Source organism: Xyrauchen texanus, chromosome 21 (genome assembly GCF_025860055.1).
Source record: "Xyrauchen texanus isolate HMW12.3.18 chromosome 21, RBS_HiC_50CHRs, whole genome shotgun sequence".
Classification (NCBI taxonomy): domain Eukaryota; kingdom Metazoa; phylum Chordata; class Actinopteri; order Cypriniformes; family Catostomidae; genus Xyrauchen; species Xyrauchen texanus.
This window is the reverse complement of record NC_068296.1, coordinates 36,914,728-36,928,650: the sequence shown is the minus strand read 5'-3', so window position 1 is coordinate 36,928,650 and position 13,923 is coordinate 36,914,728. Positions and strand designations below refer to the sequence as shown.

The 13,923-nt window shown below is 36.7% G+C and overlaps 1 protein-coding gene across 1 annotated transcript in view; it reads right to left on the bottom strand.

The window, feature by feature from the left end:
• LOC127661722 (tumor necrosis factor alpha-induced protein 8-like protein 3) overlaps positions 1–11,660 on the bottom strand; it is a 42,492-nt gene extending 30,832 nt beyond the window's left edge. Inside the window, exon 1 of the mRNA XM_052152562.1 lies at positions 11,406–11,660. Within this exon, the coding sequence (XP_052008522.1) occupies positions 11,406–11,451 (46 nt within the window). The 5' untranslated portion in view covers positions 11,452–11,660. The remainder of the gene's footprint in view (positions 1–11,405) is intronic.
• Between the last annotated feature and the right edge of the window lie 2,263 nt (positions 11,661–13,923).

Here is a 13,923-nt window from a genome sequence, read left to right as displayed (position 1 = left end):
GCCACTGATGTTTTAATAGAATTATGCACGTCAATTATAGTTAATGCAAATCAAACTGGTCTCTTTTCCACTTATATTTAAAGTTACAGTTGTGATCTTATGTTTCATCAACTACTAAAGTCAAAATCTTGGATTATCTATTTAACCCGTTGATACGCAATCGCCTGCACGCGGTGGTGACGTCACTCTGCTTACATTTAATATAGAATTTACCATCTATAAATGTAATTAATGTTAACAAATTTTACATCTTTTCAAAGGTCTAAGGGTTCAACATTGATATCCGATCTCTGTTTCTTGATAGCAATGCTCCAGACACAGAAATTTTGTTATTTGTTCCAGGAGTACAAATGAAAACATGCAATATCAAAATGAGACTTCATACCTTTATTATGAAAACACGATCGCCAGATGAATCCAGTTCAACACACTTGGGTCAATTGTCCATGTCAAGCGTTCATTGAAAAACACAGAATAGCACTTTTTGTCAATAAAAGTGATAAATCTGAGAAATATTGATATATTCTCCATTGTTTACATGCGATCTCGCCTGAAAGATTTACCCTTCATCATCATTCTTCAACAAACTATATAATCTGAGCAGCATTCATGCTGTAAAACTGTATATGATCTTATATATTAGAGTCCTGTAAACAAAATGAGCCTGTCTCCAAAGTCTATTCATAATAGCCAAGCAGTGCAGTCAGATTTTGTGTCGTTTTGAAAGGCGGAGCCTTAATTTTACTCTGTCCAGGATATATTTAGTTGCATTATGATGCGCATCTGGTCTAATACTTAATTGTGTGTGCGTGTGCATATTTGCATTGCTTTAACCCCTCTTTGTAAGTCTCACACACCAATTGGTCGGTTTATAAGAGGCTTGCAACAACTATTAGCCAAATTCCTTCCTGTCAATCTCTCCACGAACACTGTTGTTTTCGGCATCAAACAGTTGCTTGACAGTATCAGCAAAAGTTGGAAACAATGCCCAAACGAAAGGGCAAATTTACAGAAGATTTGCACAAAAAATGTCCATGCTTTGGTCCAGGTGGAGCTCCGTGGGAAGCAGAATGTATGACAATGTAAAGCTGGCACTTATGTGTCAGTTGCTAATAAAGGTGCAAGTTATTTAGAAGCACACATTAGCTCTGCAAAGCATAAAGGGTCAGCAAAAGGTGAAAGTTCATCAGGTAAATTAATGGATTACTTTATGCGACCAGGTAAAATTATCACATTGCTTCATTTTCCATGACCATTCAAAATAATAGTAATAGTCAATAAAGGTACACTCATGACATCAAATATTTTATTTTTAGTACATGGGACATTCACAAGAATGTTGGACATTTATATTTATTTATATGTATATATATGTTATGCTAATAGTGTCTTTTTCACTGTATTAAAGTTTGCATTCATAGTAACTCTATGCAAAACTAGTTTTGAACCCTATTATTCACAAAACTCTGAAAAGAATTCAGCCGCTCTGACTGATTAAATGAGTTCATCAGACTGATATAAGCTTGTGTTGTGTCACCCGCATATCTATCCTGCTGGCTGTATGTTTGACATCTCTGTCATAAACACTTGTTTTGCATCAACTGAAATACATTAGACATGGTTATCTGTTTGTTTTCTAAGGAAGAAAACCATTATGAAACTGCTTATCCCTGATCATATTAAACAATAAATAATTTGCTACTGTGAATATTAAAGAATAACATACTATTGGCATATAGTCAATTAATGTACTAATGACTTAAGAACAATAGTGCATAATTAATACATTAACAATAAATGAATGCTTTATAAATACTTTAAACAGTGTAGTTAATATGAGGTGTTACCTGAGGTTTTTATCAGATTTAGCTTCTGGGGACATTATTCAATTTTGTACTAACAAGACTGGTATAACTAGGTCAGAAATAACCAAATACACGTCCAGTGAAAGACTACTCAACTCAGCGCAGACACCCCCCCCCCCGCCACAGACAGACTGCGGTCTCAAACTCAGTGGGTCACTTCCTGTCCAGAAAAGCTCTCAGCTCCAGTCAGGCCTGCCAGCTTTCCCATAACTCTAATGTGTGTGTGTGTAGGGGGGGTTGTATCTCATTCACTCTTACAGCTCTCTAAATGGATTCTTTTATAATTACAGAAGCCATATATTTATTATTTATTATTAATTTGGAGAATGGCGCAAGGAGATTAACAATTCCTTCAGTCTGATGCAGTGAGTGTTTTCTTCTGTAAAAATTCTGATAAACTAATAGAAATACAGGGTTGGGAGGGTTACTATTGAAATGTACTTCACTACAGATTACAGGATACATGCTTTAAAATGTAATTTGTAATGTATTCCATTAGATTACTCAAGGTCAGTAACGTATTCTAAATACTTTGGATAACTTCTTCAGCACTAGTAGATTTGTTCTCTTGTTTTGGCTAGAAAAACTCTTCCAGTACAGTAAGACAAAATACACATGTTAAAAAACATTCTCTGAAAAAACGGAAAAACAGGAAAAAAAATAAAAAAATTATTATCAAGAATATGATTTTTGTCCTTATATCAAATGTCTTACAAATGTCATGTCTGGTAACATGTGCATGTAGAATGGCTAGAAATAGCATTTTAGCTTAGCATAAAGCTAACAATTTACACAAGGTTTATTTCTATTTCTTCTGCTCCAAACTTACTTCACATGTACTTCTCTGTCTGCTCGTATGAATGTAACACATCATAAGAAAGTGTTTCACTGCTGTTCAAATGCTCTTTGGATCACATCATTAATATGTATAAATGTTTTTTATCTGAAAGCACTAAATATTAAATGAAACAAATGACAATAAAATGCAAAGTAATCTCTTCAGTAATCAAAATACTTTTTGAATGTAACTGTATTCTTATTACCAAATATTAAAATTGTAACTGTAGTGGAATACAGTTACTTATATTTTGTATTTTAAATATGTAATCCCGTTACATGTATTCTGTTACTCCCCAACTCTTTAGAAAGAGCTAAAAGACATTTGTGGCATAATGTTGATTACCAATTAACAGTAGATTTGACTCGTCCCTCCTTTCTTTTCAAAAAAGCAAAAATCTGGCTTCCAGTGAGGCACTATGGAAGTGAACGTGGGCTAATCCGTAAACGTTAAATACTCTGTTTTAAAAATATAGACACAAGACCTAAACAATATGTATGTTAACATGATTTCAACATAAAAAGTGTATGCTTAAAATGCTCAAGTCCCTGTATACATACAGAATCTGAACTTGTCATAGATAACCAACACTTCTGCATTTATGTTACTTAAAATAACAAAAAAGGCCTTAAAAAATCTGTGTCGCAAATAAACGCCACCTAGTGGTAATGTGGCAGAAATATGAATATAAAAGTCTTTAAATTAGCATGACTGTACAGTTTATCAATTTCAAAAGAATCACAAAGTGAAATATAATATTTGTAAGACATAAATGACAAAAGTCTCTTTTATGCTCTGATAACTGCTGCTGTAAGCCAAAATAGCAAAATATTTTAAATCTGCATTTACCTTTGGAAGTTCTCTAAAAAATGTGCCATTGATTACTTGTCTGTGAGCTTGCTCTTGTGTATAATCCAACGTTATATCTTAGATCTTAGATGTCCAGAACAAAATATGCTGTGCTGCAGGAAAAGCATGCTAAATAAATCATCGGAAATATATGTTATCGACTATTAATGTAATACTATACTATACTATAATATACTATACTATTAAAATGTTATACATCATCGCAAAGGGGAGGATTTCAGCTTTCTAAATTGAGCTTCTAGTCCACTCAGAGGCCGAGATATTCAATGTAAAAATGGTGGTGGTGCAAGAACAGAAAATTAGGCAGAAAACACATCTGCGAGGGATAAAATGTGTTATAGCGCCACCTACATTTCAGGAATATTTGTGATGGAAGCTCTTTTTCTAGTACTTCCTGCCATCTAGTGGAATAAAATAAGACTATTTGGAGGGAGATGGGGTGAACAGAACCAAAATTACATTCTTACAAAATTGGGACAACAACAACATCATAAGACTGTAAACATATACTATATTATGAGACTACTATGTAGTCTTTTTTTATTTGGTGGTGGAGAGGGGGGTCTGAACAAAATGAGACCAATTTTTAGTCCACAGTATGTAGCAGTATGTAGCTTTTAAATTTGAGTGTGAAACATTACTGGCGGCAGCCCAAAAATGCTTCAGAGTTAAGAGGTTAAAGTTTCACAAAATTGGCCCATTCACTTCCATTGTAAGTGCCTTACTGTAACCTCGATTTTTGCTCTTTTTTTTTTTTTAAAGAAAAGGAGGGACGAGTTAAAAATATTTTTTGTTGTTATCAACAATATGCCACAAATGCTTTGACTGAGCTTAACTTGTATTCAATTCCTTTAACACAATGGTTTTGCTGCCTTAGCTTTAGGAAATGCAAATCTACATATTATTGTTATTATCTGAACTATTTAGGCAAGCTGTAAACATGGTGACTTACTAATAAAGCCCTGACAGACCACAAGCAGTTCAATTAACAGTGCTTACGACAGCATTCCTCTGTTAAACAAGAGAATGGAAAATAAATAACTGTGGAACGCCTTGGGGAGAAAGAGATAGTTATAGCCACTAATGTTTTTGTCTGTTTTCACTGATGTGATGTTGTTAAATGTGGATGAGAAATATTCCCCCATTTCAGCAAAATGCTCTGTTTTCTCTCTCTCCCCTCTCTTGATGTCTTTGAGCTAAAATTATGACTGTTTCTACTTTCCAGAATAAAACACAGAGTGCCAAGTAGCTCAGAATAGTGTTGAGATGGTTATTTCTCTCACTTACACACATACACACACCAACTTTTCATGCTGCGAGAAAGGGAAAGCACTCTCTCTCTCATTCCTGATCTGTCCAGTTCCGAATCTTTGTCCTATTAACTTTTTGGAGGGCAGATTTTTCACTGGCAGTGCACAGATCCACAAAATATAGGTGAGAGAGAGATAGGGAAAGAGTGAGAGAGAGAGAGAGAGAGAGAGAGAGAGAGAGAGAGCGAAAAGAGAGTTTTTTCTTCATTCTGTTCTTGATCTCTCTCTGCAATATGTATGTGTAATGATGACTGCTGGTTGGTCATGTGGTGCAACAGGTCATAGGTCAACTTGAGTGAGTCTTTATAAGCTTGTTACTCTGGTTGGATTGAGCTGATTTCAGAACACTTGCGCATCTTACATGGATCCAGACTTGATTTAACTCTTTTAAAAGTGAAGTCTGTAATGTTTAAATGATAAATTCTTCAGGGGCATTTACACTGACTGATTAAATCGTTAATGGTCACTGAGTTTCTGTGATGTTGATTAGGCATTGCTACTGGACCACACTATCCAGCTCAATTTTGGCGCCCCCAGATGGACATTTCACTGGGAAACAGCAGCCAAACATATAATAAGGCAAGCAATTTTGTTTTGCATAAAAGTTACCATGGTCACATAATGCTCATGAGGCAGGCTGAATAAAAGAGCAAGAAGTGTTTTCCAATACCAGCTGGTATAGAGCAGAGTCTATTTAGTCTGACATGGTGTACTTGTCTCAAAATGAATGGGAGAAATTGGAACGCAAAGAAAAGAAAGTTCCAGCCTTACAGGTAAAAGAGCCAATCACTTTAGCTGGATCATCCAGAAAAACAAAAAAACAGATTTTATTTTGCTTGATCTGATCTAAAGAAGCACGATTTATAATACCATTGTCTGATTTTACAGCTGATTTGAAATATGTTCTTTGATCGTAATCTTGACCAACTGTTTTGGAGATTTCGGTCTTTCCCAAATCAAGTAGATTCTGTTGTGGTACTTAAATATATAGAACATAGCTGCCCTGGAGCATTCCCAAGATGGCCGTCGAGTGGACTGACTTGCCTAGAAAGGGACTTTGGTTCAGACTCTAAATTCTGATTGGATGAGCCACGTTTGAGGTCAATATAATATAAAGACACATCTATGACCGCCCACTTTATATCAAGGCGCCAAGTTGCTACATTGCTTGGAAACCCAAAACAGCTTACAAGATAACAAACAAAATTCCTTTTCAAAAGAATAGTTTGATTTTTATTTATTTTTATTGTGTATTGAACATTGCTCTTTTACTATAGTGCTGTTGTTGCTGTTTTATAAAAGCAATATGCCACTCAAGTCCATTTATTATCATTTTTTTGTTCCATTTTACCAAATGGCTTTGAGCCCGTGGAATGCACATACACACAAACACATTCACATACACACATGCACATTTATTATTCCCTAAACAGTATTGTCAGTATGCTCCAGACTGTCTATGTTCAGATATAAAGGCTCAAGCGTGCTGACACAACAAACACATGCATGCAAACCAATTCTCTGGAAAAACAGTCTAAAGATTTCCCAGGTAGATGATCAAGACCTTTGATTACTAAAACACACACTCTGAGCCAAAGCACAATGTTTCAGCAGTATCCACTCAAAACTGCTGGCTTTTGGAAAAATAGACATTCCAAACAGTCTGCCGTTTCTATTTCCCAGAGGACTCGTGCTGACACACATGTACAAACGCTACACAAACTGTGAGTTGTTTTGCTTTTCTGCTTGCTTTCATCTAACATGTGGTTCTGTGTGTTGTGATGTCTCTAATCAACTCTGCAGTTACTCATCATGAGTACAGCATGTGTATGAGAGAAAGAATATATGAGCTTGTGTAGAACAGAAGCATGTGGATGCTATTCTACCGTATGACTGAAAAACTGTCAATTTTGTTTTATGTACCATTTAGGTGTGGGATTATCTGAAATAGATGGTAAAAATAGAGCACAACAGTGCCCACCCACATTTTCAGCCATCTTGGTTCATAGTCCCATTCATTTTTTTCTATTGGGATTTCATAAAGTGAATTAATAAAAGACAAACTGACAAAAAGACTCTTTACGTTTACTTAACGTCTTTCAAAAGGGAATTAACTACAGTCCCATGAAGCATTGCGAATGGCATGACCAAATAAAAAAGTGTACAAATATTAAACTGCTGATTTAAGTAGATTATAAGTATAAAAACAATATATTTGTTAATTGCGTTGCAGAACATTTAGATATAAACAGTAAGTAGTTTGAGAGTGTAGGGGGAGTGACTTGATTGCATCATTCACAGTTGGTCATGGAATGGGCGGTCGCTGATAGGGTTTGTTTGCCATAATTCTACAATTGGTTGATGTGTTCTGTTAAGAATTATGGGTAGTGTAGATCATAACCAGAAATCCCAATATTAAACACAATTTAAAAAAAAATGTAAGTTGAAATAATGCATACTTATGGCTTTAGATGCATATACCATCGGTATAACCCTAAACCTTACCCTAACCATATGGTGTGGCAGTCAGTCTCATGAACAGAAAAATAGCCGATACTGTGTGTAGATTTTGTGATCAGAATATATGTGTCCAAATGTAATAATTATTAGTTAGACATAAAGCATAATATACAGTTCTGCAAGTCTTGGATAATTAGTTAACGTTCAAACAAAACTTTCAAAGTGCACCTTTTGATGGCACTAACCTGGTAAACTTGGGCAAATCCAGTGATTAGTTCTTCCTCAGAAGCACTCATTGTTTCAACCCGGTACCTTGTAAACATGACTATGTTTCCAGGCAGACTGAAATGAAGCCTATGCCACACAAAACTTGCGTTAGCCAATTAGACTGGAATTGCCTATTTCAGCCAGTTCTTGCCATTTTTGAGTGCAGTATGCATCAGATGTGAGTGAATGGACTCTGGGTGGTCTGCAGGCATGCTGTATGAGGCTGAAACTTGAGGTAAACTGGTGACTTAGTCAGCCAATAAAACAAAAAAACAAAGAAAAATAAACCACAGAAGAGTATAAACACTTAAGTCCAGAACCCCAGAGATCTCTAAATGAGACCTTCATCTAAACCTCACAGTAGCCTGAGGACCTCAAACTTTCCCTCAGTGAGGCATACTGAGCAACTCTCAGAGCCCAAATACAGAAACGAGCCGGTCTGATGGACGCCCCTAATTTAATGACTTACACATGCACAACTGACATTACCACATTTATGCTACATCAGCAACGGGCTCGTAGTTGCCCAGCAGTCCAGGATCCAACAGCACTAGCCTATTTTATGGGCTTTTTGCCTTTTAACTTATAGCAAAGTTGAGAGAGACAGTAAAATGGAGAGCAAGAGGAACAAAGTGATCGAGACATGATGGCAGACAGATGAAAACATTTTCCTGACTTTCATGCAACCCCAATTCCGAAAAAGTTGGGACTGTATGAAAAATGCTAGTAAAAACAAAAGGAGTAATTTGTAAATTATATTCACCCTTTGCTATATTGAAAGCACTACATCTACACATTATATGATGTTTTTCATATATTTTTTTAAATATACAGTAATTTCATGTCAGATGATTGCAACACGCTCCAAAAACGTTGAGACAGTCGAGTGTTTACCACTGTGAAACATCACCATTTCTTCTAATAACACTTATTAAGCATTTGGGCACTTAAGACACAAGTTTGTTAAGTTTAAAAAGTGGAATTGTCCCCTTTCATCCATTATGTAGGTCTTCATCTGCACAATTGTACAGGGTCTTCGTTGGCGTATTGTGCGCTTCATAATGCACCACACATTCTCAATTGGAGATGGTCAGGACTGCAGGTAGGCCAGTCTAACACCCGCACTCTCTGCTCACACAGCCTTACACTTGTAATCTGGTCAGTATGTGGTTTGAAGTTGTTCTGCAGGAAAATTCCTGGACGTCCCTGGAAAAAATGGTGCTGGATTGCAGTAAATGTTGCTACAAAACTTGTACATATCTCTCTGCATTCATAATGTTCTCACAGATGTGTGAGTTACCCATGCCATGGGCACTGAAATGCACTGGCTTTTGGACCTGATGATAATAACAGCTTGGATGGTCATTTTCCTCTTTGGATCCAGATAACATGACAGCTGAGTTTTTGAAATGTGGACTCTTCAGACCAAAAAACACAGTTCCATTGTTCTACTTTCCATCTAAGATGAGACCGAGACCGAGACTGGAGAAGTCGGCAGCGCTTCTGTACTGTGTTGATGTATGGCTTCTGCTTTGCCTAGTGAAGTCTTAACTTGCATCTGTGGATGCAGCGGCGAGTGCTGTTGACACAATTGCCTCACCCTGTTTCACATCGCCTTGTTATTTTAACTCGTCATATTATTGTTAGTCTTAAATTGCCCCTATCTCAACTTCTTTGGAGCGTCTTACGATCAATTGATTTGAAATGACTGTACATTTTCAAATAACAATGAAATTCACATGGTAAAACATCATATAATTTGTAGTTGTAATGCTTTCAATATAGCAAAGGGTGAATATAATTTACAAATTCACTCCTTTTTGCCCCTGGATCAGATAGGGTCAAGGGTCTTGCTCAAGGGACCAACAGTGGTATCTTGGCAGTGCTGGGGCTTGAACCCCCAACCTTTTGGTCAGTAACCCAGAGCCTTAACCACTGGCCCTTTATGGACAGCACTCAATAATTTATTTTACAGTACTACTCCTACAATGGTAGTCAAAGGAGCAAAATGCTACACATGGATAGACATTCAAATACATATGCAAATTCGAAAGTATAGACACAACACTTTACATTAAACATCTTAACTTGAGAATACTGTGATTAAATTGCTAACTAAATGGGTCTGTTTTAACCAATTTGTAAACTCCTGTCATGACTATGCAATGCCTTTAAACCTAATCATTTTGCATGGTACGCACAAGGATACGAGAAATTACATTGGTAACACATAACCAGAACTTCATTTGCCCAATAACACACATGTTTGTATGAAAGATATAAAATAAGTGGTTTAACAAAATATGAGCTACACATTCTGACCCAGACCCGGCATGATATAGCAGAACTGCAATGTTTGTTAAAAGCATACAAAAAAATACACATAACAATAGCTGACACTCTTAGCTGTATCACAACAATAGTTTTGGTGGGGAAAAAATGCATTTTAACTGTCAGCGCTTGTTAAATTTGCACAAAACATTCCTGGCTAGTTGACACAATAACACATATTTACTGATTAAACACTGATTACATTCCCTAAAAACTTTCGTAAATTTGAGACAAAAATGCAACAATGGACAGTAATGGTCCAACTTTTTCTTCATTCACATAATGGAGCCTATTCAGTTTTTCATAGTTAAACTTTTGTCAGTTATTTTCAGCTGTTTTATGTGATGGACGATAAATAATCTTTTTTATGGGATTTATGACAAATTAAACATAGTACATCACATTGACATTTTACATTATTTTGATTATACCAATGAATATATCATAAATATCAGTCGTCCTCATTACTTTTATATAGTCATATTTTTAAACTGATCATGAATTTACCCTTTCTGCTTGAAATCAATTATTTGTCTTATACTTTTGTGCAAAAGTGTAAAACTGCAGTCAAACGTGTAATGAAGCACATCATTTTGGTTTGCAAACATGTTGCCATTGTCATGTTAATCCGGCTGATATACAGTATATACATATACCAGCCTGATTAACTGGTGAATCCCAAGGTGACATGGTCAAGTTGAGATCACTATCTTGCTCAGTCAACATGAGTCCTTGAGTAAAACATTTAACCCAAAGCAAGTCCCTGAAATCATTGTTTGGCAAGTCATTTTAGCAAATAATCATCCATTTAAACAGTGAAATGCAAATAAGTGAAAAAATGAAAGTTGCTGAAGTTATTTGAACTCAAGAAGTTCAAAAATGTTGATAAGACTGGTTTGTGATATTTAATGTGTGAAGGCTCTCTTGTAAATACAAAGCTACTACGAAATATTGATCATACTTTTTTGTATCAGTACCAGCATGCAGTTCCTTTCACACCAAATCTTTTATCGTAATTTCAAGGAACTACCTACTATGCTTTTTTTAGGTCTCTTGCCCCTTAGTTTGTTGCTATTGTACAGTCACACAGGTTGTATCATGAGCAGTCATCTGTAAACCTTTGGAATATCAGACACCCCAGTCATAAAGTGTGCTGGTGTTCCAACGCCCTGCGTTCAGAGAGCTCAAATATCACAGATTAACAGCTCCTCTCAGAGAGCAACCAAAGAAATACAGCTCTGAAGAGACTGGACCTAGCGTACAGCCCTGAAGAGGGTTTAGAGGATAGACGCCGTCTCTGGCTGTCACGCTTGGCAAAGAAGATGAGCATGATGATGAATGTTAAATGTGCTAATGAGAAAAGTAACAGCACGTGCCTGTGCTCGCCTGCGCTGCCAGACAGCAGTTGCTGAACGGAGTTTGAGAACTGAAGAGAGAAAGAAGGAGAGAGAATGGATGTCTTACCTGGAGAGAGTTCTCCCTCACTCTGATCTCCAGAATCAGAGTCCATCTTTCCACGCAGAACCTCTCCTCTCCTTATCTCTTTTCTCTCCACTTCCTCTGTTTTTGTGCACTGAAAACTGTTTTCTTCAGCTCAAATGCACCAGCTGTCCGTGTTCAGAATTGCACTGACACAATGAGTGCGAGCTGTTTGCTGAGCGCTCTCTTTTTTCTCTTGGTAGTCAGACTGCCTTTTTTACTGACACTCGCTCACTTCCACTTTCTCCTCTCGTTTGCTTCGTTCCCCTCCCTCTCTCTCTCCCTCTCTCTCTGTCTTTCGTTCCTCCCCCTCTTCCCTTGGCTCAGACATTGTGATGCCTACAACAACATTAAAGAGAAAAAAACTGTTTCTTTACCAGTACCTCTCTTTAGCCTGAAATGAATGTTTTGTAGATTAAAGAGGTTTTCTTTTACTTAGGCATTGTTGTGTGCTATTTAAGGGCAAGTTCAGTTTTTCATGTAAATGAAATACTTTCACTTCACTTTTAAAATAAAACTGAAGTGAATGAGAAATGAAACCATGTTGAGGATGGTTCTGTGGAAGCTTTGTTTCTGTGCTAGCCTATCCAGCTCCAAAACATATATGAGCAAGATATTGTCTTAACTAGGTGATAAGTCAATAGGATCGTTCACACATCGTTATAATAATTCATTTTCAATGAGAAGTGCTGCGAGTACCAATGGGAGTGCAGACAGTGGAGCTCATGTGATCTGCTGCCTGTTACATTTGGATTCTGCAGATAAGTTGGAAAATCTGCTTACAACCAACAGTGCAGCATCTTGGCAACATCTTATGATATAATTGCGGTCAGTGTGAATGCATGCTGTGGCAGCGATGAATGAAAGTACATTTTGTTAATTGAGTGGTTTCCATTGCTGTGGTGTTGCACTGCATAGCTTAACCCACAGTTAAATATTATTGGTCCTAAATTATATTGGAATTTCATGATGAATAAAGCACAACCTTCTGGATCCGGAAGAAAAAAATGTAAATTATTTTCTCCATTGGTAAATTGATTTGATCCTATAACTTATAAACCTTTAAAGACAGACCTAGCGTGAGCTCCAAGGTTAATCGATTGGTGTATGCTTCTGTTGAAGCCATCAGTCTGCCAAATTTCACCTTTAAAAAAAAGAAAATCATGTTTGAATGCAGAATTTGTGATAAAGAACTACACAACCCATGATCCTGAAGTGATCCACCAATCAGAGGATCACGGCGAACAAAGCCAGCCAAAAGAGCTCTGCAGCGACTGCCGACTGTCCATGATTTTCAAATACTTTTTTGCTTAAAACAAATGTGATGTTGTGATTCACCTTTGGAGCTGGTTGGTTTGAACTCTTTTATGAAGGATTTAAAAATATATTTTTAAAAAATCCTAGAGAAAAAAACCAATGGGGAAAATACTTCTGTTATCGCACCAGATGCATTATTGTGTGTATAAAAAAATCAAAAATACCATCCGCTCCTACATTTCCACCACAGTATTCTCACACCCTGTCTATACTGGACGCGAGTGTCGCATCGTGTTCAATGAAAAAAGATCAGGGCCGTTTCTAGCTTTAAAAGCTAGAAACGGCCCACCAGGTGGCCCCCGCAAAGCAAGATAATTAAAAAAAAAATATATATATATTTTTTTTTATTTAAAGCTGCGAGTAAGACTAAGGCAGCTGTTATGGCTTAATTAGACAGTTATATAGTGTATAGTCGTGTGGCCCAAGAGGGAAGGGAGAATGAAACTTCAAGGAGAGAGTTGTAGCTACATGTGACAAGCACACTGTTCATGCTCATGTGTTTTCTACATGTTGGCAGTGGAAAAAGGAAGAGGTGGAGAAATGCAGCCATACCACTGGTAAGAAATGAATGTAAGCCAGCTACATTGCTTGATGGTGTTTGTTCGTGTCATGCATTAAATTGCAACAATTAGTCTAATATTTTGCAGTTGTGTCCTGTTTTTCCAAAGGTACATGTTTTCATACATTTCTACTAGCTATACTGTATAACTAAGCTTGGATAATGTAGTTATCCAAGATTAGCACACAGACTCGATGCTATCTCCATATCAGCTAATTAGCTAGCTAGCTAATGGTAGTTGCAGCACTAGAAATGATTCAGTCAACCAATTTTGTCTTGTCTGCATAATTTTCAGGTGCCATATTGAAATATATGGGGGCATCAAAGGCATCTTGGGATTCAGGTACAAGTAGGATTTCACTTTATTGAAATATGCATATGCTCAGAAACGGCCCTTGATCCAATTATAATCAATGAAGCTGTCTACACTAGAAGTGTACATTGTGGCAGTAAAGCACCGACAGTAAACAAATGCCCCATTCTATTGCTGATACATTGTAGAGCTACTCCAGCCACAACTTTATTATCCTGTCTATCTAAAATTAAATGATTTTACATAACAAATATCATACGCTTGAATCTTTTTGCCATGAAGTTTGTTATTATTTACATTTATGCATTTGGCAG